We start from the raw sequence: 27,254 nt of genomic DNA, 5'->3' as shown, positions 1-27,254 counted from the left end.
TAATAAGTTCATCATCCATCCTCCTTAATCATTAGCCGACATTTTTCGTGAAATGTATATTTAAGAAAAATGGACGCGGCAACTGTTTTGGCAACAACTGCAGCACAATATTAGGCTATATCTACAGCTATCGAGTGTAAAAATCTCTATTTCTTACGGAAACTTATAGATAATTCATAGTCTCTTAAGAACAGCCAGACGGAAATCTACACAACCCGTTTATTGATTGGTCGAAACCTACAGCGACTAAAACTGACAGGAAACTGACAGGACTAAAATGTACACCCCTGTTTATTGATTGGTCAGATGATGTCAGACTCAAATATGAGACCATTTGGTTCTTTCTTGTATAACTTGCTGTTATACATTAACAGTGATCTAGTGAAAGTTACTTACTGTTTGAAATCAATTTATGTGTTTGTTAAATGAAAGATGTAAATATAAACAATAAAATGTTTTTTTTTATAATGATCAATGCGGGTTACGAAGGTAGTGATCAATACAGAAAAAAACATAACGTGGGTTATGTATTTTATCTGCAATGTCGCCACCTTCATATTCCGTATGAATCACCAAAGAAAGAATGTTATGATTTAAGTAAACGACTCATTTTCTTTCATTGGATGCATCTTTGGTTTCATTATAAACGATCAATTAAACAATAAAATGTTTTTTTCATGATTATTTCTTGCAGTCCGAGATTTTTCATAGATCGCTGTAGGTTTCAATCAATCGATAAACAGGGCATTTAGATTTCAGTCCTGTCCGTTTCTTGTCAGTTTCAGCCGCTGTAGATTTGACCAATCGATAAACGAGGCATGTTGATCTCAGTCTGGCTGTTTGCAGAGAACTATGATTTATAACAAGTTTCCGTAAGAAATAGAGGGCATCATACTTGGTAGATCTAAATATAGTGTAATAACATCTAACTTCATAACACACTACAGTCACAAAGGAGATATGGTAACGTCGATGGAAACCAACAGAAAATAATTAAACTGTACGAAGTAAGAAGACTATAGAAGTAGAATATACCTCTGGGGTTTTCTTTAATTCTGTTTCTATCACTACATGTCATAGTACAGTTTTAATGGTTTTCAAAACTTACAATTTGAAATATTGCACGGTATTGCTGTTACACCAATGTTGCACATTGACTGGGTAAATGGGGATCTTGTCTAAATACAATTAATGAAGACTCCCTGATAAATTCTAACTGCATCAAATCTCAGTAGTAGATGATTCCAGTATGCTCAAGACTTAGACATTTGGTGACTCCAGTATCGGTTAAGTGAAAGCTCATTAGAAAAGACTTAATATATGCTAGAAAGTTACAGAATAAGATAAAATATGGACGGAAGTTTATTCAAATTTTTATAAGAGGTTTTATAAATAGTTGATAATTAATTATAAATAATAACGCATTGTTTGAACTAAAAAAATCAAAGAATCTAAAATCAATGTACACACTCAATCGAGGTGAAAAAAATGAATATTCAAAAGTCAGAGAATAACGTGTTCGTCTTGAATAAACCTTCTGCGATGAACAATTCCAATCTTTTCGACGCAGTCAGCTGGCACATGTGTTTTTGGTTCTAGGATGACTTCATTAAATCTTGATGCATATTTCCATGCGTCTGATGAACGACTTATATGTTTCTCTCGTACAGTCTCGTCAGTAAGATCTATCACAGTAACGTCATGATAGTTTTTCAGCTTCGTAATGTTGATACGCACTACCTCCCGAACGCGAGTAGATTCATTAGTAATGCATCCAAGGCATTGTAAATCAAAAAGTGTTTTGCAACAGGATATGAACCGCGATGTAGCTCCCTTACTCCCTCTTTCAACGTGCTCCATCAGATTTCTTCTTGACCAGATATCTTTGGGATAAAGCCCTTGCCAGTGGGTTTCGTGAAAACGTTGTAACCTATATACATATTCGTCTTTTTCGACATCTGCATTATCGCAACTTTCGTCTGGTTGTGGTGCCTTTACTGGTGTTTCAATTTCGTTTTTATTTAAACCAAATTCTTCTTCAACTTGGTTGCTAGATAAAACAACCTCCTCGTTCAAACAATAACACTTGAATCAGCGGAACCTGTTGCATTTTCCCGGCTTTTGTCTAGTTGTGATATCTCTTGCGCTTTTTCAATTTCGCTTCCATGTACAACAATATCTTTTTTAATTTGGTTTCTAGATAAACCAACATTCTTCTTGTTAATTAAAAAAGATGTACTACTTGAATCGGCGGAACCTGTTGTGATATCAATTCCTCTTTTATTCGTCTTTCGAGAACTGGATCTTAGCTTCTTACGTTGATGAAGTTGTTCATCATCATGTTGAGGCCCTAAAACAAATAACTGACAATCTTTTAGCTTAAAGTTGATGAGAATGCTACTTGAATAACATTTTATAAAAAAATACTTATATACATATATTTATAAAAAAAACTCTGGAAGGAATGCAATAACTGATTGAACCTGCTATGACATCATCTAAATATAGTTTTAACATATATTGTAAACAAATATCGATCATTTTAGTTTATTCGTAACAAAATTTATATCCTGATGTGTTACTCTTTTGGTCTTTTTTTTATCCTGATATTTGTTATACAGACCTTTCCGCTTTCTCGTTAGTGGAATAGAATTCTGTTTTTCGTTCTGTGCTGTCGTAGAAAAAAGTCCAAGCAATCTAAAATCATCATAAATCCAGTATTACAATATGTAGTACAAGTCTGATAATAGCTGATAATCAGGTTGGTCGGAAGAATATCGTATATATGATTTTTTTTTTAGAAAACATCATGGCTTTGAAATAAAACTAAGCACACGAATCTCGCTTCTCTCTCTCTTTCTCTCTCTCTAACTCTTTCTATCTCAATCTCCCAACTGAGCTAATTAACTTACTAACTAACAAACTAAGTAACTAACTCCTCTCTCTCTCTCTCTCTCTCTCTCTCTCTCTCTCTCTCTCTCTCTCTCTCTCTCACACACACCTTTTTTCTTCAATGTGTTTTTTCGCAATAGCGGCGGCCCGATCAGTTCTAGCCTTATATCTCTCAGCCCTCATTGCTTTCTGTTCTTGGTTTTTATCTGCACATTCATTGCGATCATTTATGGCAAACTCAGCGATCCACTTGGGCACGTGGGACATTTTAAACTGTAACTAACTGAAGAAAGAAATATCAGAATGAAGATAGCTGTAAATGTCCATCCAAGATCCATTATAACCTTTATTTTTTGCAATTTTTCTTTTCCCCCCTCAAATATCTGTTGGCAGTAGGTAGTGGAATATGCCACTCGTTAAATACTCTAATAGATTTGTTTCATTGATAGGTGACAGGTAGCATGGTTATTTAGTCGAAATATTAGAAGTTCAATTGAAAGATAGCTGAATATACAATATCGGTTTTTTTAATTAATTGATATTGTAATATAATGGCAACTTATCAAATCACGATTTATGCAAAACGGTCAATGTTTTATGTTCACCTAAAGATCTCATACTTTTTACCGAAATCTATATTTTTAAGATGTTTTTAAATAAATGCATACATCCTCATCTTTTGCTTTTTCATTTTTTGAAACACAGACAATGCAAATGTCTTTTAATTTTTATGCGTTACATGATCAGAATATATTGTTAAAGGATAGAAAATACGAAATCTCTTGCCTTTACAGACTTTAGTTGTATTGTAAACATGATCTTAAAAATAGACGAGTACCCAGGATGACATCGATTAACTCCAAATATAGATGTTTAAAGGGAATGTTTTTAATAAAGGCAAAGCAGACACGATGTAAACCGCCTTTCTGATTTATCGAATATATAATGTACAAGATGAAGTATTATTATTATTATTAAAACGATTAAAACATACATTTATTCCCAGTATTAAAGCTTTCGTCTAATGTTGCAAGAATACCAAGAATCTTACTTATATGACCTAATAGAACCCGAAAAATCAAATATAAAACTCGTTTTACCTTTGCAATGCGGAAGTTTTGTGACTATGGTTTTTCGAAATTTATATTCTTCTTTTTAAAATATCAAATTTTCATAAGCATATGATTGGTGGATTTCTGTCCATTGATCGTGCTTTAAATTTTGTTATAGACCTTACTTTACTAAAAATAGATTAGTATAAAGGCCTCACTATACTAAAAGAAAATTTTTATGACAAAATACTGGTTTTGACACGTGCGAAATCAATACAAATACATTGTTAACAAAATATTGTACTTTTTTACGCTTAAAGAGAATGAAGAGAATTAGTTTTTTGGTTCATTTTCATAAAAGAGTCATAGCGTTTTGACATCGGTCAATACATGATTTATAGACCTGACGAGAGTATATCGATCAAGGACGAAGTAAATTTTGAATGCCCTATTAATTAAAGGAATAAAAATGATTAAAGATCACTTGTATACAAGTTACTCACCTGATTGTTTAATAAATCTTAAACTTTACCGAGAAGTAGTATTATAAAGAGACTGACCAATGACAGTTATCATTTTTAGGTTGTTTTTTTTTAAATAAACATACCCCTGTCATTTAGGATAATTAAAAGCATATAGAGAAATATACATTTTTTTCTCAGTACCAAATAAACGGTTTCAATTTGAATTTATATTTCTAGTAGGTTTTGTTGTAAATTCTGGACATTAATTGAAGAATAAATGAAATAACACGTAATGGTATATCATATCTTTTAGTGAATATTTTGGTTGACTGATTGATCTCGCAATATAACTGAAGTTATGAAGTATAATTTCTCATTGCCCAAATAACTTATCCTCGGGCATTTTTTCCTGATATTTCCGTAGCGGGTAATCTTGACAATCATCAACTGATTATGTTTCTTTTTAAACAAAGTCGCATAAATTAAACACGTCATTGAAATCGATTACAAAGTATTGTCACAAATTTCAATTATCACCAACAATGTATCTTAAACTCTAACATAGTACATTAAAATTGTCATCAGTTAATCATAATGCTAGTACATCCACGTTCATGCAGATTTGTTCTATTTTAGTATAAGATTATAAGATTAAGATTTATGCTTTTCTTTTTCTGTGCATTTAGTGAATCTGTATCATTTAGGCAAAAAAATTTTCACTAACAGGTCTTGAGCAAGGGTGATAAGGAAACATATATGGAATCAAAGATACATGTAATTCCGTGAAAAAATAAATCTTTGTAGTTAAATATGTATTCCAACATTTAAACATCAAAAAGTAGACCAAAACAAATAACAAATATCGTCGACGCTTTTTTTTTTTACGAAAATTAGACTGTTTCACGTAAATTTAACATTGATGACGAATTGGCTAATAGTTTAAAAAATATTTCTTATAATTTCTTTATTTTAATCAGAAATGATTATGATGCGTTACTTCTTACCTTACCGTTATTAAAATGTTGGGATAAAAAATTTTCCTTGTTGACGAAATCCCGCACAAGGAAGAGTATGGCTTAGCAAGAAATTAAAGTGAAAGAACAAATGCCTTTGTAAATAATTCAATTACACCCGCCTGTATTAGAGCATGGGAGGAATTACACAGATTGACTTATGATAACAATTTCGTGTTGGTTGTTTTTGATGCCAACCTGAAACTCGAGTGATATATTACACCATGACAAAGCAGGTTGAAGTGCAGATAAAGTGATACTCATTAAAAATTCAAACTCTGGTAACTCGAGTAGATAAAAACATCAATATAAGCCGTGTGAAAAAGTTCCTTTCAAAATGTGTCATTTTTGCATACATGTGTCGTTTTCTGAAAACATCTTTAAAAAAGCACTCATTTCACACAGAATAACTCGTGAAGCAAAATAGTCTTTAAACTTGAAAGGGCAAGAAAAATGATTTCAAGATATATATATGTCTATGTATGTTTTGTTACACTGAAAAAAGTGGTTCATAGTCAAATGAATAATGATACAATGATTATACTCATGTTTTCCCATTTTAACTAGATTTGTACCTTGGAATAAAAAAAATAGATATTGTCCCTTACACTTACAAGGCTAATGTGTTTACATGTAGCAATGGTGCATCTTTTAAAATGATGATAATTAGGGGTCTTGTATTTTTCGTCTCAAGGTATACATGCAGTTATTCCTTAAGGACATATTAACTACTAAGCACTTTTAGGCATAGGTTAAGAGTGATAAAAACGGCTCATAATCATTTAGCAATATACCCAGCGGGCATTTCAACGTTGAAACAACGATTATCAAATCGATAAACGAGGCATGTTGACTTCAGTCTGGCTGTTTGCAGAGAACTATGATTTATTACAAGTTTCCGTAAGAAATAGAGGGCATCATACTTGGTAGATCTAAATATAGTGTAATAACATCTAACATCATAACACACTACAGTCACAAAGGAGACATGGTAACGTCGATGGAAACAGAAAATAATTAAACTGTACGAAGTAAGAAGACTATAGAAGTAGAATATACCTCTGGGTATCTTTTTAAATTCTGTTTCTATCACTACATGTCATAGTACAGTTTTAATGGTTTTCAAAACTTACAATTTGAAATATTACACGGTGTTGCTGTTACACCAACGTTACACATTGACTGAGTAAATGGGGATCTGGTCTAAAAACAATTAATAAAGACTCCCTGTTAAAGTCTCACTGCATCAAATCTCAGTAGTAGACAATTCCAGTGAGCTCAAGAGTTAGACATTTGGTGACCCCAGTATCGGTTAAGTGAAAGCTCATTAGAAAAGACGTAATATATGCTAGAAAGTTACAAAATAAGATAATATATGGACGGAAGTTTATTCAAATTTTGATAAGAGGTTTTATAAATAAATCATATCTTCAAACAGCAGATTTTTAGAAGAGCAACAGTTAAGTTTTTAACCATCGCATTCTTTGAGCTAAAGTTCTTTTACTAAAAAAAAATCAAAATAATCTTAAATCAATGTACACACTCAATCGAGATGGAAAAAAAATTAATATTCAAAAGTCAGAGAATAACGTGTTCGTCTTTAATAAACTTTTTGTGCAGAACAATTCCAATCTTTTCGACGCAGTCAGCTGGTACGTGTGTTCTTGGTTCTAGGATGACTTCATTAAATCTTGATGCAAATCTCCATGCCTCTGATGAACGATTAATGTGTTTCTCTCGTACAGTCTCGTCAGTAAGATCTATCACAGTAACGTCATGATAGTTTTTCAGCTTCGTAATGTTGATACGCACTACCTCCCGAACACGAGTAAATTCATTAGTTATGCATCCAAGGCATTGTAAATCAAAAAGTGTTTTGCAGCAGGATATGAACCGTGATGTAACTCCCTTACTCCCTTTTGCAACGTGCTCCATTAGACTTGTTCTTGACCAGATATCTTTGGGATAAAGACCTTGCCAGTGGGGTTCGTGAAATCGTTGTAACCTATACACATATTCGTGTTTTACGGCTTCTGCATTGTGGCAACTTTTATTTGGTTGTGATGCCTTTAATGGTGTTTCAATTTCATTTAGAACAATTTCTTCTACATTGTTGCTAGATAAAACAACATCCGCGTCCAAAGACGTAGCACTTAAATCGGCAGAACCTGCTGCATTCTCGCGGCTTTTGTCTATTTGTGATCCCTCTAGTGCTTTTTTAATTTATATACATCTATTTCTTCTTTAACCTGGTTGCGAGATAAAACAACCTTCTCCTTGTTAATACAAAAAGATGTACCACTTGAATCGGCGGGACCTGTTGTGATATCAATTCCTCTTTTATTCGTCTTTCGAGAACTGGATCTTAGCTTCTTACGTTGATGAAGTTGTTCATCATCATGTTGAGGCCCTAAAACAAATAACTGACAATCTTTTAGCTTAAAGTTGATGAGAATGCTACTTGAATAACATTTTATAAAATATATATATATATATATATATATATATATATATATATATATATATATATATATATATATATATATATATATATTTATAAAAAAAACTCTGGAAGGAATGCAATAACTGATTGAACCTGCTATGACATCATCTTAATATAGTTTTAACATATATTGAAAACAAATATCGATCATTTTAGTTTATTCGTAACAAAAATTATATCCTGATGTGTTACTCTTTTGGTCTTTTTTTTATCCTGATATTTGTTATAAAGACCTTTCCGCTTTCTCGTTAGTGGAATAGAATTCTGTTTTTCGTTCTGTGCTGTCGTAGAAAAAAGTCCAGGCAATCTAAAATCATCATAAATCCAGTATTACAATATGTAGTACATGTACAAGTCTGATAATAGCTGATAATCAGGTTAGTCGAAAGAATATCGTATAGATGATTTTTTTTAGAAAACATAATGGCTTTGAAATAAAACTAACCACACGAATCTCGCTTCTCTCTCTCTTTCTCTCTCTCTAACTCTTTCTATCTCAATCTCCCAACTGAGCTAATTAACTTACTGACTAACAAACTAAGTAACTAACTCCTCTCTCTCTCTCTCTCTCTCTCTCTCTCTCTCTCTCTCTCTCTCTCACCTTTTTTCTTCAATGTGTTTTTTCGCAATAGCGGCGGCCCGATCAGTTCTAGCCTTATATCTCTCAGCCCTCTTTGCTTTCTGTTCTTGGTTTTTATCTGCACATTCATTGCGATCATTTATGGCAAACTCAGCGATCCACTTGGGCACGTGGGACATTTTAAACTGTAACTAACTGAAGAAAGAAATATCAGAATTAAGATAGCTGTAAATGTCCATCCAAGATCCATTATAACCTTTATTTTTTGCAAGCTTTCTTTTTTCCCCTCAAATATCTGTTGGAAGTCGGTAGTGGAATATGCCACTCGTTAAATACTCTAATAGATTTGTTTCAATGATAGGTGACAGGTAGCATGGTTATTTAGTCGAAATATTAGAAGTTCAATTGAAAGATAGCTGAATATACAATATCGGTTTTTTTAATCAATTGATATTTTAATATAATGGCAACTTATCAAATCACGATTTATGCAAAACGGTCAATGTTTTATGTTCACCTAAAGATCTCATACTTTTTACCGAAATCTATATTTTTAAGATGTTTTTAAATAAATGCATACATCCTTATCTTTTGCTTTTTCATTTGTTGAAACACAGACGATGCAAATGTCTTTTAATTTTTATGCGTTACATGATCAGAATATATTGTTAAAGGATAGAAAATACGAAATCTCTTGCCTTTACAGACTTTAGTTGTATTGTAAACATGATCTTCAAAATAGACGAGTACCCAGCATGATATCGATTAACTCTAAATATAGATGTTTAAAGGGAATGTTTTTAATAAAGGCAAAGCAGACATGTAAACCGCCTTTCTGATTTATTGAATATATAATGTACAAGAGGAAGGATTATTATTATTATTAAAACGATTAAAACATACATTTATGGCCAGTATTAAAGCTTTCGTCTAATGTTGCAAGAATACCAAGAATCTTATTTATATGACCTAATATGACCCGAAAAATCAAATATAAAACTCGTTTTACCTTTGCAATGCGGAAGTTTTGTGACTATGGTTTTTCGAAATTTATATTCTTCTTTTTAAAATATCAAATTTTCATAAGCATATGATTGGTGGATTTCTGTCCATTGATCGTGCTTTAAATTTTGTTATAGACCTTACTTTACTAAAAATAGATAAGTATAAAGGCCTCACTATACTAAATGAAAATTTTTATGACAAAATACTGGTTTTGACACGTGCGAAATCAATACAAATACATTGTTAACAATATATTGTACTTTTTTACGCTTAAAGAGAATGAAGAGAATTAGTTTTTTGGTTAATTTTCATAAAAGAGTCATAGCGTTTTGACATCGGTCAATGCATGATTTATAGACCTGACGAGAGTATATCGATCAAGGACGAAGTAAATTTTGAATGCCCTATTAATTAAATGAATAAAAATGATTAAAGGTCACTTGTCTACAACTTACTCACCTGATTGTTTAATAAATCTTAAACTTTACCGAGAAGTAGTATTATAAAGAGACTGACCAATGACAGTTATCATTTTTAGGTTGTTTTTTTAAATAAACATGCCCCTGTCATTTAAGATAATAAAAAGCATATTGAGAAATATACATATTTTTCTCAGTACCAAATAAACGGTTTCAATTTGAATTTATATTTCTAGTAGGTTTTGTTGCAAATTCGGGACGTTAATTGAAACGGTCATTAGTTGGGTTAAAAATGAATGAAATAACACGTAATGGTATATCATATCTTTTAGTTAATATTTTGGCTGACTGATTGATCTGGCGACATCACTGAAGTTATCAATTATAATTTCTCATTGCCTAAATAACTTATCCTCGGGCATTTTTTCTGATATTTCCGTAGCGGGTAATCTTGACAATCATCAAATGATTTTGCTTCTTATTAAACAAAGTCGAATAAACAAAAACGTCATTGAAATCGATTACAAAGTATTGTCACGAATTTCATTTATCACATACAATGTATCTTCAACTCTAACATAGTACATTGAAATTGTCATTAGTTAATCATAATGCTAGTACATCCACGTTCTTGCAGAATTTTTTATATGCATCTAGTGAATCTGTATCATTTAAGCAAAAACAAAATTCACTAACATGTCTTGAGCAGGGGTTATAAGGAAACATGTGGAATCGAAGATACATGTAATTCCATGCAAAAATAAATCTTTGTTGTTAAATATTTATTCCAACATTTAAACACCAAAACGTAGACCAAAACAACAAATATCGTGTCGACGCTTTTTTGTACGAAATTTAGACTGTTTCACGTAAATTTAACATTGATGACGAATTGGCAAATAATAGAGAAAATATTTCTTATAATTTCTTTATTTTAAGCAAAAATGATGATGATACATTACTACTTACCTTACCGCTATAAACATATTGGGGTATATTGTTTTCCTTGTTTAAGAAATCCCGCGCAAGAAAGAATATAGCTTAGCAAAAAATTAAAGTGAAAGAACAAATGCCTTTGTAAAATATCAGGCTTTGATAATTCAATTACACCCGCCTACATTATAGCATGGAAAGAGTTACACAGATTGACTTATGATAACTATTTCCTGTTGGTTGTTTTTGATGTCACCCTGAGACCCTAGTGATACATTACACCATGACAAAACAGGTTGAAAATCAGTTAAAGTGATACTCATTAAAAATTCAAACTCTGGTAACTCGAGTAGGTAAAAACACAGAATAACTCGTGAAACCAAAAAATCTTTAAACTTGAAAGGACAAGAAAAAAGTATTTCAGGATATATATCTTTCTATCTATGTTTTGTTACAGTGAAAAAGTGGTTCATAGTCGGTTCATAGTCAAATGAATAATTATACAATGATCATACTCATGTTTTTCCGTCTTAACTAGATTTGCACCTGGGAATGAGAAATATAATTATATTATCCCTTACACTTACAAGGCTAATTTGTTTACATGTAGTAATGGTGCATCTTTTAAAATGATGATAATTAGGGGTCTTGTATTTTTCGTCTCAAGGTATACATGCAGTTATTCCTTAAGGACATATTGACTACTAAGCACTTTTAGGCATAGGTTAAGAGTGATAAAAAACGGCTCATAAACATTTAGCAATATAAAGATGCTACAGCCTACTCCGGATATATTGAAATTCAAGGGACCATGCAAATTATTGCGTGGACCCTGAGGTCCACGCAGAAAATATATAAGCGAGGTTAAACCGGATGCTATGGGGAAAATTCAGCCTGCGCATGAGCTAGACTGGTTCCTGTGCGTAATGGGTAGCTCAGGGAACCAGGCTAGCACACGTTTATCTGAATCGGGATCGAGATTCCGTGCCATATGCACACATGAGTTCAATGGCGCTGTACATGTAATTGTAGAATTGTCGGTAAACAGTACAGAAACAAAGTATTCCTTTTAAAAATGGTTGGCATGTGATATGATGATCAGTACTAGTATTATAAAATAAGTTAATGTTATGCCGAAACTACAACATGCATCAAATAGCATAATTTGCAATTTTTTGTTGTTTTCCGAATACACAAGTAACTTAACTTTACTTTAATAGTAGGCGAGGCTAGAGAACTTCCCGATTAAATATTTTAAGCATTTAAAGCTGCTTGGTCCGATTTTATATCAAATTTTATGCACGCTTTTAAACGATGGCTATGCTTAGTATATGTATAATAATAGACATTGCAGTAGTTTTACACGTCAGTTATGCCAAATTTCAATGAAGAAAAATACGTACAAAATTTGCTAACAAAAACAAACGACATTAAAAGGTACCGCGTTATTTCGCCTCATGTTAAATTTGACCCCTGACGACGAGACGGGTATTGTTGTATTACGAATTTGACATCGCTTTAAATAAAGGTCGAAATGATCAGACAAATTACAAATCAACATGTGTACGTTTTGTTCGCTAATATTTCTAAAGTCTGCTTTCTTTACAATCGATGCATAGCAAGCGGGTTGAATAACCCCAATCATTCGGGGGACGAAACCAAGCGGTTTCTATTTCTAAACATTCCCGTGATGCATTTTGGTTTGTTTTTTCGTTTGCCCAAGGAGAAATTATTTTTATTTACTTTGAATATTTCTAACTTTGAACGGAGACTGATTCTGCTGGTGTAAATATGAGAAAGTCCATAACGTGTTAAGATAAATGATTTATATGAAAACAAAATTGATACTGTAATTACAAAAAAATCGGACCAAGCAGCTTTAAAGTATGATTGAATAATTATGTCACTGTATAAAAGTTTAAATCTCAAGAAAAATGCATCATATGAATATGAAATTTTTAATTTACACAAAGCTGTTTTTGCATAGTTAACAAAGTAGTGCGAATCGTAATGTTTGCGCAAATAGTAGAATTCACCGAATGCCTGATACTGTACATGCAAACTTCATTCATAGATAGATCATAATTATTTTAGAAGTGTGAATCTTTAAATTCTAAGATAAAAAGTCAGGGCTATACATACATGTATTCGTAATACAACGTACAAATTTAGTGGTTAAAAACAGAGGGCTAGAGTCGGTGGAATCTCTGATAATCTTAAGGCTTTCACTTTTTCGTTGTAAACACATACAAATGGTCCACGTATTGTAGTCCTTTTTTAAAGGACAGCAACTTGTTTCAATATATCCGTATTTCAATATAAGCGAAATTGACTGACGTGAAGCCGCCATTTTTGAAAGTTCAATCCCGATGTAAGCATAGAAAACCAAACCCGAAAATTATTAGATCATCATTTATCTATTACAATAAACGGATTACATGGAACATTAGTCCTTGAAAGTTTGATTAAAATTATATCCGAAAGTTTTGTAAGTTTCGTTTTGTTACTATCTTAAACCTCATCATAATCTCGGATCGCATTCTTTTACGTTTCAGAAAAACGTTAGTGAAAAATCACCACACTCAAACGCTTCAAATATTGCTGAACGCTGCTTGTATATCATCGTAAGTGTACACGCGATAATCTCAAAATCCTTAGCTATTTCGAATTAAGGCTTTGTTCTTTCATCAATAGCCATAACTATTTTGTATTTAGCGTCCGCAGATAAGGTATTTCTTTTCCGTGGGATTTCCATATTACGTCTAGCCTCAATACATCCGTATTCGTAAAAACAAAAAAATTAAACAGTGAATAAATTTTACTTTTTAATAAAAGTATAAAAACACACATGAAGAGAACTTATTAATTCACACCTTTGTATATCAACCGGTCAGTCTGGCATAGTTACTGCCACCAACCGTGACGACAGCCGCCAGGGAGAACTTCAATATAACCGTTATAAAAACAACTAATTATCACCTTTGGGGACCGATCAGTGGCTTCAATATAAGCGATATTTCAAAATAACCGATGTCATTATATCCGTGAAATCAATGCAAAGAATATGAGAGGTAAAAACTGGGGATTTATTTCTATTTAAAAATAAGCGGAATTTCAAAATAAGCGAGTTCAATATAAGTGGAGTAAGCTGTAATAGGTTTTTACGTTCCCTTACTACTGTGAACACGCAGTACGTGGTAAAGTTATACACTCTTACTCATTATTAGTATGAGGTTAATATATGTTTCTGCTCTCGTTAAAAGAGCTCTATTGTCGATTATTAGACATTAGAATGAGACATTTTAATTTCCTTTATAAGAAAGGCTCTACATAAAAATAACGCAACATATCTACAATAACAACTTGAAGATTTTTTTTTTCTTTACTAAATAATAGATAATTTTTTAAAATGATTAAATAAAATATTAGGTTGATCTGATGGTTAATAAGTTCACCATCCATCCTCCTTAATCATTAGCCGACATTTCTCGTGAAATGTATATTTAAGAAAATTGGACGCGGTTATTGTTTTGGCAACAACTGCAGCAAAATATTAGGCTATATCTACAGCTATCGAGTGTGAAAATCTCTATTTCTTACGGAAACTTATAGTTAATTCATAGTCTCTTAAGAACAGCCAGACGGAAATCTACACAACCCGTTTATTGATTGGTCGAAACCTACAGCGACTAAAACTGACAGGACTAAAATGTACACCCCTGTTTATTGATTGGTCAGATGATGTCAGACTCAAATTCCAATAGAAAACCATTTGGTTCTTTCTTTTATAACTTGCTGTTATACATTAACAATGATCTAGTGAAAGTTACTTACTGTTTGAAATCAATTTATGTGTTTGTAAAATGAAAGATGTAAATATAAACAATAACATGTTTTTTTTTTATAATGATCAATGCGGGTTACGAAGGTAGTGATCAATACAGAAAAAACATAACGTGGGTTATGTATTTTATCTGCAATGTCGTCACCTTCATATTCCGTATGAATCACCAAAGAAAGGATGTTATGATTTAAGTAAATGACTCATTTTCTTTCATTGAATGCATCTTTGGTTTAATTATAAACGATCATTTAAACAATAAATTGGTTTTTTATGATTATTTCTTGCAGTCCGAGATTTTTCGTAGATCGCTGTAGGTTTCAATCAATCGATAAACATGGCATCTAGATTTCAGCCGCTGTAGATTTTGACCAATCGATAAACGAGGCATGTTGACTTCAGTCTGGCTGTTTGCAGAGAACTATGATTTATTACAAGTTTCCGTAAGAAGTAGAGGGCATCATACTTGGTAGATCTAAATATAGTGTAATAACATCTAACTTCATAACACACTACAGTCACAAAGGAGATATGGTAACGTCGATGGAAACCAACAGAAAATAATTAAACTGTACGAAGTAAGAAGACTATAGAAGTAGAATATACCTCTGGGGTTTTTTTTTAATTCTGTTTGTATCACTACATGTCATAGTACAGTTTTAATGGTTTTCAAAACTTACAATTTGAAATATTACACGGTATTGCTGTTACACCAACGTTACACATTGACTGAGTAAATGGGGATCTTGTCTAAATACAATTAATGAAGACTCCCTGTTAAAGTCTCACTGCATCAAATCTCAGTAGCAGACTATTCCAGTGAGCTCAAGATTTTGACAGTTGGTGACTCCAGTGTCGGTTAAGTAAAAGCTCATTAGAAAAGACGTAATATATGCTAGAAAGTTAAAGAATAAGATAATATATGGACGGAAGTTTATTCAAATTTTTATGAGAGGTTTTATAAATAAATCATATCTTCATACAGCAGATTTTTAAAAGAACATTAGTTAAGTTTTTAACCATCGCATTGTTTGAACTAAAAAAAATCAAAGAATCTAAAATCAATGTACACACTCAATCGAGGTGAAAAAAAAATGAATATTCAAAAGTCAGAGAATAACGTGTTCGTCTTGAATAAACCTTCTGCGATGAACAATTCCAATCTTTTCGACGCAGTCAGCTGGCACATGTGTTCTTGGTTCTAGGATGACTTCATTAAATCTTGATGCAAATCCCCATGCGTCTGATGAACGATTAATGTGTTTCTCTCGTACAGTCTCGTCAGTAAGATCAATCACAGTAACGTCTTGATAGTTTTTCAGCTTCGTAATGTTGATACGCACTACCTCCCGAACGCGAGTAGATTCATTAGTAATGCCTCCAAGGCATTGTAAATCAAAAAGTGTTTTGCAGCAGGATATGAACCGTGATGTAACTCCCTTACTCCCTCTTTCAACGTGCTTCATCAGACTTGTTCTTGACCAGATATCTTTGGGATAAAGCCCTTGCCGGTGGGTTTCGTGAAAACGTTGTAACCTATATACATATTCGTCTTTTTCGACATCTGCATTATCGCAACTTTCGTCAGGTTGTGGTGCCTCTACTGGTGTTCCAATTTCGTTTTTATTTAAACCAAATTCTTCTTCAACTTGGCTGCTAGATAAAACAACCTCCTCGTTCAAACAATAAGACTTCGTACCACTTGAATCAGCGGAACCTGTTGCATTTTCCCGGCTTTTGTCTAGTTGTGATATCTCTTGCGCTTTTTCAATTTCGCTTCCATGTACAACAATATCTTCTTTATTTTGATTTCTAGATAAACCAACCTTCTTCTTGTTGATAAAAAAAGATGTACTACTTGAATCGGCGGAACCTGTTGTGATATCAATTCCTCTTTTATTCGTCTTTCGAGAACTGGATCTTAGCTTCTTACGTTGATGAAGTTGTTCATCATCATGTTGAGGGCCTAAAACAAATAACTGACAATCTTTTAGCTTAAATTTGATGAGAATGCTACTAGAATAACATTATATATATATATATATATATATATATATATATATATATATATATATATATATATATATATATATATATATATATATATATATATATATAAAACTCTGGAAGGAATGCAATAACTGATTGAACCTGCTATGACATCATCTAAATATAGTTTTAACATATATTGTAAACAACTATCGATCAGTTTAGTTTATTCGTAACAAAATTTATATCCTGATGTGTTACTCTTTTGGTCTTTTTTTATCCTGATATTTGTGATACAGACCTTTCCGCTTTCTCGTTAGTGGAATAGAATTATGTTTGTCGTTCTGTGCTGTCGTAGAAAAAAGTCCAAGCAATCTAAAATTATCATAAATCCAGGAATAGTACAAGTGTGACAATAGCTGATAATAAGGTTGGTCGGAAAAATATCGTTTAGATGATTTTTTGAAATAAAACTAACCACACTAATCTCGCTTCTCTCTCTCTCTTTTTCTCTCTCTTTCTCTCTCTTTCTCTAACTCTTTCTATCTCAAGCTCCCAACAAAGCTAACTAATTAACTAACTAACAAACTAAGTAACTAACTCTTCTCTCTGTCTCTCTCTCTGTCTTTCTCTCTGTCTCTCTCTTTATCTCTCTCTCTCTCTCTCTCTCTTTCTCTCTCTCTCTCTCTCTCTCTCTCTCTCTCTCTCTTTCTCTCTCTCTTACCTTTTTTCTTGGTTTTTCGCAATAGCGGTGGCCCGAACAGTTCTAGCCTTATATCTCTCAGCCCTCTCTGCTTTCTGTTCTTGCTTTTTATCTGCACATTCATTGCAATCTTTTATGGTAAACTCGGTGATCCACTTGGGCACGTTGGACATTTTAAACTGTAACTAACTGAAGAAAGAAATATAAGAATTAAGATAGCTGAAAAATGTCATCCATTATAACCTTTATTTTTTGCAAGCTTTCTTTTTTCCCCTCAAAGATGTGTTGGAAGTCGGTAGTGGAATATGCCACTTGTTAAATACTCTAATAGATTTGTTTCAATGATAGGTGACAGGTAGCATGGTTATTTAGTCGAAATATTAGAAGTTCAATTGAAAGATAGCTGAATATACAATATCGGTTTTTTTAATCAATTGATATTTTAATATAATGGCAACTTATCAAATTGCGATTTATGCAAAACGGTCAATGTTTTATGTTCACCTAAAGATCTCATACTTTTTACCGAAATCTATATTTTTAAGATGTTTTTAAATAAATGCATACATCCTTATCTTTTGCTTTTTCATTTGTTGAAACACAGACGATGCAAATGTCTTTTAATTTTTATGCGTTACATGATCAGAATATATTGTTAAAGGATAGAAAATACGAAATCTCTTGCCTTTACAGACTTTAGTTGTAATGTAAACATGATCTTAAAAATAGACGAGTATCCAGCATAACATCGCTTAACTCTAAATATAGATGTTTAAAGGGAAATGTTTTTAATAAAGGCAAAGCAGACACGATGTAAACCGCCTTTCTGATTTATCGAATAAATAATTAAGTGTGCATTTTCTGAAAGCCGTTCTGAAAAAATCATTTTTAAAATACGGTGCCGAGGAATGAACATAGCGAGCTAAGGGGGGGGGGGGGTGAAGAATGCTAAATGTGGCAATACAAATCGAACAAAAGAATGTTCAAAATATCAATGATGAACAAATATGCTAAAGTTTTAACTAATGAATACTAAGTCGCACGCGAGTTGAGAAAGAATATTTTGTAATAAGCTATGATATTTTTTCTATTCTTACGTACCTATACTATGCTTACAATATTACTTCTGTCAATAATCATTTTAAAAGAAGGAACCGTTGAAATTTAAACGTTAAATATGATATGATATTGATAAATAAAGAAGAAAGTACAAAACGTTGACAAGTGAAAGCAAGCAAAACAAAACGTTTATTATAAATAGATTTTACACATTTGAATTAAACATATACTCACGACTTGCAGAGAAAACGGAATAGACTATATCCACACACTTACTGATAAAGTTCCTCGTTAAAAGACACAATAACAGTGAAAAAACTATTTCATCTCAAGTTCTTGGAATTCAAAATGAAACTGCAAGACGTTCTGGGAATTCAAAAAAAAAAACTGCAAAATTACACATCATCTTTTTAAGAAAGGAAAGTGAAAGTAGGCTCGTTTGAATAAAAAAAAAATCTATCACAAGCTCTTTGTTTCTACATATCATTCAAATTATTTAACTGTTATGGATTATCTTTCAGAATCACACCTGTATATGATTACAACAACTCGTGTGTTTTATTTAATATCTGCCATGCTAACTTTCATCTATTCTGATCATATTATGTGCTAGTTAGATTATTTTATATCAGTCATAACCTATATGCCCTAATGCTTAGGAAATCGAAGATCAAATAAAAAAAACCAATCAAATTAAAAATAGATTTGATATCTAATGTGTAACACTTTTAAATACACAATCTCAAATAAAAAAAAATGTAAAAATATATAAAATGATAAATTGACAAAAAAACAGTTAAAGAGTAATGTGTTCATCTTTAGTAAATGTTCTGTGTTGAACAAATCCAATTCTTTCGACACAGTCTGCAGGGACGTGCGATCTGGGGGCCAACACGACTTCCTCGAATTTCTCGGCATATTCCCACGGTTTGGAGTAACGCTCAATGTGCTTCTTTCTTACATTCTCGTCAGTCAGTTTTATGATTTCGACATCTTCAAAATCTTTTAGCTTCGTAATATTGATGCGCACCACTTCACGCACGCGCGAAGATTCATTTGTGAGACCAATCAATCGATTTAAACCATTCATGGTTTCACAGCAGGAAATGAACCGAGAGCAAGTGCCCTTGCTTCCGTTTTTAACGTGTTCTTCTAGGGTTATTCTTGAAGAAATAAGTTTTGGACGAAGACCTTCATTGTGCGGTTCATTGAAGCGTAGCAACCTATAAACGTATTCATTTCTCAGCATTTCATCATTTTCGGAGCTTGTGCTTGCGCCTGATTCTGATTCCGTTCTTTCAAAGTTATATTCAGTAGACCTCTCATATAATACAATATCAGCTTCCTCTTCGTTGTTGGATAAATATTCATTTTCATTGTCATCTTGAAGAGATGTACTTTTAAAATTTGCAGACACACCAATTTCCTTTTCAAAGGTGCTGATTTGATTAGACACTTCCGCGTCATTGCTTTCTTCTGTGACAGAAGTTAAATCAAAAGTAGATTCTTCCTCTGTAACTTGAGAGACGGCTTCTATCTCATTTGCATCTTTTTTGTTCTCGTTTTCACTGTTATCTACGTCTGGAGAACTAGATACCATCTTCTTATGTTTTCCCTCAGGTTCATCATCTGAACCTAAAAAAGTGTATTTAAACTTGCTTATATCACTAATGGTGTTACCAATAGACACACACGTTTTATGAAAGTATATTTAGATTTTCCAGTGTCTTTGCCTGTGATAACACTACGTATCGGTTTTGTACTATAAAACTCATAACTACAAATGACACCAAATTGAGGCGCCAGTGGAGTTTGCTTATTTATATATAAATATTTAATGGTACGATGGCTTAAAATTATATAAATATAAGTAATAAGGAATCTTCTTTGAATATTATGAGGTGATAATTTCGGTCGGGGCGTGATCAAATCTATCATAAAGCCCGATAATTTCGGTCGAGGCGTGATCAAGTCTATCATATAGCGCGAAGGCTTTATGATATATTTGATCACGCCCCGACCCAATTATCACCTCATAATACTCAAAGAATGATTCCTTATTCCTTAAATCTTGCAGAAACACCATGTAACAGGCTTTGTTTCAGATAAAAATTTTATGAGTATACACGTATGTACTTTGTATGTTCTCAATAAACTACTTCGCGTATGTCGGACATATTATATTTCATAGCATATGTTTGAATATTGTGCGATTTTCTGATAGCATTAATAGAAAGTGTACAACTGTAACTGTTATAATTTATTTACTACTTTTTTAATAGCATTATTTAATTATCCTTATTGGTTCAATCTTATTGTTGTATGATTGGATGAAAACAAACCGCTTCGATATCCTTTTTTTGTTCCAGTAACATAGACATATGTACATTGATATAAAAACAGCAAAAAACTGATTTCAAAAATTTGTAACGGTTTCCATGGTAACATTTTAAAAGTAATTGTTTCTCCATCAATTTTCTGAAATAATTAAATAATTGAAAATAGGACAAAGGCTGTTTTATGTCTTTGATAGTTTAAATTAGTGCGCAAAACCTTCTAATATAGCTTCAAAGTAGGCAAGTTTTGCTACTTTTCTATCTTTAGCCTCAATTAATATGACAACGGTTACCCCTAGCAACCAACTTTAAGTGGTTTTTTGCGTTTTACACCTAGGTGTGTCCATGTAAGAAATATAAGAAAAATTGGTGACTATTCGTGGCCAGACCCTTTAATAAATCTTTGATTCTTACATAGAATTGATCTTAAAGTTTATACATCTTTGCCTTTTAGATGTCTTTTTTTGTATTTGGTTGCGTCATTCCACTACACTGTTCAATTAAAGTTATTTTATATCAACGATTTCCTATCTTCATTGGTTTTTGAAAAACAAAAATCTTCGTTTTCATTGCAATCTGTCTGATGAACAATTTTAGTAGAAAACCATTACCTGTACTAAGTCGAATATAGATTTCCACTTCATTGCTTTCTTCTTTAAGAGAAGTTAATTCGCATGAAGATTCCTCTTCTCTGATTTCAGAGCTGAATTCTGTTTTATTTGTATCTGGTTTCTTCTCTTTTCCACTGTTATCTGCATTTGGAGAACTTCGTCGCAGCTGCTTATGTTTTCTGTTAGGTTCATCAGCTTCATCATCAGATCCTATAACAGAAGAATTAAAGCTCTCTATTACATTCATAATAAAGTCAATAATAACACCATGCAATTATAGAAAGTGTTATGCATGTGTCCTGTAGAAATACATTGATGTTATTAAGCACTGTTTCGGTATAAATGTTTTGATAATTCTTTTTAATTCATTAATCTTTTGATAGCTGTTACGATATTTTGTAGAACTGTTGAATTAACGACATTATTTATGATTTTCGGTATAAGTTCTATCTTTTTTTTTAATTCTTTTTTTTAACTATAATATTTGCCGCAATTTTTTTTTAATAAAAAACATATAGCATAAATATGCTGGAAAAGGGTTTTGTAATTTGAAAAATAATTACTAAACTTACCTCTCCGCTTTCTGCTAGATAGTCTTTCAAAGTCAACACACTTAGTTCCATCCTCCTGCTCCATCGTTGTCGAAATGCCTTAAAACCTGAAATTTAAAATGAATTTGTACATTCATTTAAAACCAGCGCATTTCAGGCGGGAACAATTCTTTTCTTCGCGTTTAAGTAAATTAAAGGACACGTTTATAGATTTTTAAACAAGTCACTTGTTGACAACTAGTAGGAAATCCAAAGGTTATACAAATTTTTAAACCAAAGTACTATGCGTAGCACACTGATGAAAAAGTTTTAAGGTCAATTTTTTCATTGATACGTCGATCAATAGAAAATTATTATATTCATTTCTTATCATTTCAAATCATAAAATTCAAAGTGGCATTGATCAAAAATGTATATACATGTGTTAAATAACCATGCAAGAAGACGCGATCGTGGACCAAACTACAAGTTGATATGTCGACAAAAATACATGTAGTATGTATAAGCATCTATTGTAAACGTTGTAGTAACTAGATAACCAGTGAGGTATATTTAAATGGTATATCTGCCGCTTGGAATGCGCCGAAGGAGTTGATGCACTACTCATATCTTTGCTTTACGATGATTATTCTGATGACCGATCATGTACGTGTGTAATTTAAAACTCATCGTTACCAAATTTGAAAAGCAGTGTCACCGTGAAAGTGTATAGGCCTATATGTCCGTTATAATCATTCATGGAATTGAAACAGCCAGCACAGCAGTAAATGTTGATTGATCACAAGAAAGAGAAATCGTGAGAAGACGCTTTATTTTCTATTGAGTGAATTAAATAATGTGTATTGATTATATTTAAAGGTTAAACTTTTAATTTTTGTTATATTCATAAAGTTGTATTTTGTTTGCAGACAATTAAACAGACACAACGTAACATTTTGTCGACAAATTCATTTTTGGAAATTCCCGTTTTATAAATAGTGTTAAACAATATCAGCTGAGAAAAGTAGATCCGGCCTAAAAGTTATTGATGTAGGTATCTAAACAAATTTTCGACCAATCAGAAGTGCCAATATTTTATCAAACTAATAAATATCAAATGATAACCGTATCTTTATAACAAATAAATAGGTTTCATTTCGCACGTGAAATAAAAGGGCATAGTATAGGTTTAACGGGCGCATTTTCTGAAAACCATCGGGAAGTTTAAAAAACCCAGTTATTTATAGAACAGATTAATCAAATAAAAGGCATAAGTTTAATCGATACAAAGAATAAAGCAATTCCGCAACACAGCTTTTTTAAAATCAATAACACTCTTGTATTATGAACTAAATCCAGTTTATATTTCAAAAACCTGCATTTTGAAAAAAAAAACAAATATGAAATAATTTGTAGTAAAAACTGTAGCATATTTATTATTTGGGCTTGTTTTACATATGTAGAAAGATTATAAATTAAAAATAAATGCAACTGTTTTAATCCTATTTTGGTACAATCTCATAAAAGATGGCAGATCATTTATCTCTGTCTAGAATTGTATGTATTTAAAGTTTACATCTTAATATTCCATAAAACATACATCTAACATTAACTTAAAACGTTTCACCGGCTTAAAAACCGAAAATGATACATATACATGTAACTACTTAACTTAACCTTTTTCTTTATGTGAAAATGTATGAAAAATAACATACCGAATAACCTTTAAAATATAGAAAATACATCAGCGCCACGGAAATTGAATGTATGCACAGTAAATTATTTACCAAATTAAAGGTAATTCCACATTCCTAAAGAGCATTACATAAAATCCGATAATAAAGTTTAGCTGATGTTTATGGTGGTACAAGAACATACAATATAACACTTGATCCTAAAATGTTTTCAGCGTTTGTGTGCTAATCTCTAGAATCAACAATTCATGTTACCCAGTATTGAATATCACCAGCCAAAATCAACAATTCATGTTACCCAGTATTGAATATCACCAGCCAAGAAATGATATCAGGAAGAAAGTTTCCATTTATATACGTAGTTGTGCAATCACAGCTATTTAAAGAGCGCATTTTCTGAAAACCACTGCAGCAAGTATCTGATTTATAGCCAACATTGTCATTAAACAAATCAATATGTACACAAAACAACAGATTGTTTTAAATCATAATTACAGTAAAACATTTCCGAATTTTGTAATTTTCGACTTATTTATTGGTTATAAATGAACACCATTGTCTTACAATTAAAACTTTGAAATAAATCGATACTTCATAATATTTCATCAATTCCATTTACCTTAATTACCCTAATATGTCTTTAAAACAATAAATGTAAATCTTGAAATAGAAAAAAAGTCATCAACATACCTTTTTGATTTAGATGAAATGAAAACGTATACGAACTATATGTTGTCAATTACCCCGGTTACATCTATCGAATTTAAAAAATGTGTTTTCATGAGAAATTAAAGTGAAAGTAAATGTTACTTAGATAGAAACACTTTATTATACTTACATTTGTATTTGTTTAATCTCTGATTTCTATTCCGGTTACATGTATTCAATTAAATTAAAAGCATTTCATGAGAAAAGAAAGTGAAAATGAAATCACTTCCTACGGGATCATTGTCATTTTTATTTTAAAACTACTAACAAAAGTCTCTTTTTTTTCACAATGAATGCTCTTTTATCGAGACAGCTTGTTTTATCTAGCCTTTGAAGATTTACCTTTTTGATTATGGCATTCGATCCATATTAGAACCAAATTCTCTAACTTTAATACATTTGTCTATCATGTACTAAATAGATATAAATTGGGGGGGGGGGGGGGAATCAGAGTGAAAAAGGATTTTCCGAGATATTTTATTAAAAAAATATAAATGTTTATTACATGTAATAAATGGAAATATTGAAGTAAAATATTTATTAACATACCTTTATGGTGTAAATGAAATAGATTGACGGACTATCTGATATAAGTAATCACAGTTGTCAAAAGAATAAAATACCTCTAATGAAAAACAAAAGAGAAAATAAATTTTATTTTGATCAGAACAGTATTAAATAATGCATGTTTTGGTGGTTTGATGTTAACACACAGTGTTAAAAATCATTGTCAATTTTCAAAAAAGTGCAAACAGTTACTGTACAATAAACTTATCCTTTCAAGACAGCTTTCTGTAGAAATTGAACAGTTTTACTTTTTTCGTTAATTATTTGAAAGCAGTTTCTGAATTCGTTGTATGAACAAATATCCTGTAGTAAAATCAAATTAATATATATTAATATGACTTTGTCAAATATGACGAGTAAGTTATTCACTTACCTATATGATTAAAAATGGAACATCCTTTACTAATATTTTCTACCCGGAGAATCGTTTAGATCATCAATTATTTTCTTATATTAATTTTTATTGAAATTATTTTTTGCGGAAGTAAAAAACGAAAACAAACCACATCATAGCTTTTTTGGCAGTTGTTTTAAAGTTTTTTCATAAGCAGTGTCCATTACACCGTTGTTCTATACTGATATTCAGCAATAATATCTCCTAGGGTCTCTGTAACTTGCCAACAAAGTATTTGTCCGTGAATGTCGACTTTTTAAGCTTTTGTACAATATAAAAGAAAACCTGCGTGCTCAACATGCTTGTTTTAGAGACGCTACTATGACTTAAAGAAAGGCAGTGAGAACAGAGAAAAAAGATGAACAAAACTTACAATAGTTAACTAGGCTCATAGTAATGACTCAGAGATATGCTGCTAAGACTTAAGTAAAGGCAGTGAAAACAGAGAAAAAAGATGAACAGAAACTTACGATAGTACGCTAAGCTCGTGATAGAGAGGAGCGCCTAGCTCATAGGGACGGGAATAAGTACAGGACTGAGAAATGGGTTGATTTAATGGAATTACATGTGCAGCTCATAGAAAGAGACAAGAATATTTAACACCTATCGTACAGTTCTTACCATTTGAGCAAAAATACATCCAAGACTGCGACTTCTTCCTAAAAGTTTAAAAATGATAATATTTTATGAAATGAAATACCCCCTCTCCTTTGAAATTAAAGGCTTTTTTGCGAGTCTAAAAAAAGAAGTTTTGAAAACGAAAGTGTATTTTCCAAAATCTTGAAGATTTTATTCTTAGTTCTGTGTAGATTCATAGATATTGTCACTTTAACATTAACTGTTCCAGAAATTTGGGAGGGGGGGGGGGGGGGGGGGCGAGGGTGGGAACCCTATCTCGATTTGGTTGTAGAATAGTGATTTCCTTCAGCATTCGGTATTTATTTTTGAGAGTAAATACGCAGAAAATTAAAATGTTGTTAAAGTAGTTTTGCTTATAACCCATTTTTTAAAAAAGTATCCCCTTCTTTATTTCTTAAGAAAATCGATGGTAGTTCATTCAATTTCGAACTGACAACCTAGAAATATACGTGACTGAAAAATCACATATGAGTACACGTATTCGTTTTTACTTTCAAAATCTTCTTTTTGAGGAACTATTAAGCTTCTTAAAGGTCAGTTATAGTTTAAGTAGATGTAATCAATAACCTTTACTTCATGTATGATGTATTCTTTGTATTTTTTTTTTTGGCTTTGCATAATCTACTTTTTGTTTGATCATAACTAAAGTTAAATTGAGAGCACAAACTTCACGGACTTAAACGGGCGCCTGTAACGAAACGAAATCGATACGAAACGAAACGAAACCAATCGAAACGAAACGAATAGAAACCAAACGAAACGAAACCAAAAATCGAAACGAAACGAAACGGAATTTAAACAAAACTAATATCAATTTTGACTACATGCAAGTGAAAATAAATTCATTGAAATGAACCATTATATAAATAGTGCCTGTTTGGGAGGGTAACAGTTGAAATTGACACCCCGAGAAAACAATTATCAACCGACGCGAAGCGGAGGTTGACAATTGTTTTCGAGGGGTGTCAATTTCAACTGTTATCCTCCCAAACAGGCACTATTTATTTTGTTATACTGAATGTCTTTTTTAAAAATTTTGAGAAAATTTTACTGCTTTTATATAGGAATAACGTGAATTCTACAGCGAACCGTACGCGCATAATTTTCGCGCATGTAACATTTTTTAATGTTACCCGTTGCCAAGTGCGTTGCTAACGCTGAGGGTAATAGTAAATATTATTAACTGCGTCTTAACCAATCAGATTTCAGTATTTAACATGAAAGTATAACAAAAAAAATTACTAACTGTATGTTTCAGAATGCCGCTGTAAAATTAAAGCCGATTATCCAAAATTTGCAAGTTATATTAATTATGTAAATAA

At 31.9% G+C, this 27,254-nt stretch overlaps 1 protein-coding gene and 1 long non-coding RNA gene across 16 annotated transcripts in view; both read right to left on the bottom strand.

Annotated features, from left to right (window-relative positions):
- Positions 1-1,256: 1,256 nt before the first annotated feature.
- On the bottom strand, positions 1,257-5,645 carry LOC136269833 (uncharacterized). Of its 2 annotated transcripts, none has more exons than XR_010707403.1 (4): positions 5,413-5,645; positions 3,002-3,175; positions 2,624-2,697; positions 1,257-2,350 (listed from the first exon to the last, which is right to left on the bottom strand). It is a non-coding gene; the product is annotated as an uncharacterized lncRNA (long non-coding RNA). The 2 variants fall into 2 exon arrangements; XR_010707409.1 differs by having other exon boundaries at positions 5,418-5,645.
- Positions 5,646-6,792: 1,147 nt separating this feature from the next.
- The window catches only part of LOC105317843 (uncharacterized), a 62,115-nt gene continuing 41,653 nt past the window's right edge, over positions 6,793-27,254 (bottom strand). For 4 of the 14 annotated variants that reach the window (XM_066065100.1, XM_066065102.1, XM_066065112.1 and 1 more), the window contains 6 exons: positions 21,973-22,058; positions 21,401-21,610; positions 18,688-20,088; positions 17,416-17,583; positions 16,993-17,066; positions 15,622-16,668 (listed from right to left, as the gene is read on the bottom strand). In XM_066065100.1, the coding sequence (XP_065921172.1) occupies positions 19,250-20,088; positions 21,401-21,610; positions 21,973-22,036 (1,113 nt within the window). In that variant the 5' untranslated portion in view covers positions 22,037-22,058 and the 3' untranslated portion in view covers positions 15,622-16,668; positions 16,993-17,066; positions 17,416-17,583; positions 18,688-19,249. Of the gene's footprint in view, positions 7,832-8,157; positions 8,232-8,525; positions 8,700-15,621; positions 16,682-16,992; positions 17,067-17,415; positions 17,584-18,687; positions 20,089-21,400; positions 21,611-21,972; positions 22,059-23,645; positions 23,987-24,314; positions 24,458-27,254 lie in introns of those variants that run through there. The other 10 variants (XM_066065139.1, XM_066065144.1, XM_066065147.1 and 7 more) reach the window with 10 other exon arrangements.

The sequence above is a fragment of the Magallana gigas genome, chromosome 1 (assembly GCF_963853765.1).
Source record: "Magallana gigas chromosome 1, xbMagGiga1.1, whole genome shotgun sequence".
Taxonomy (NCBI): Eukaryota; Metazoa; Mollusca; class Bivalvia; order Ostreida; family Ostreidae; genus Magallana; species Magallana gigas.
Note: the sequence above shows the minus strand (reverse complement) of the source record. Positions and strands in the feature narration are given on the sequence as shown.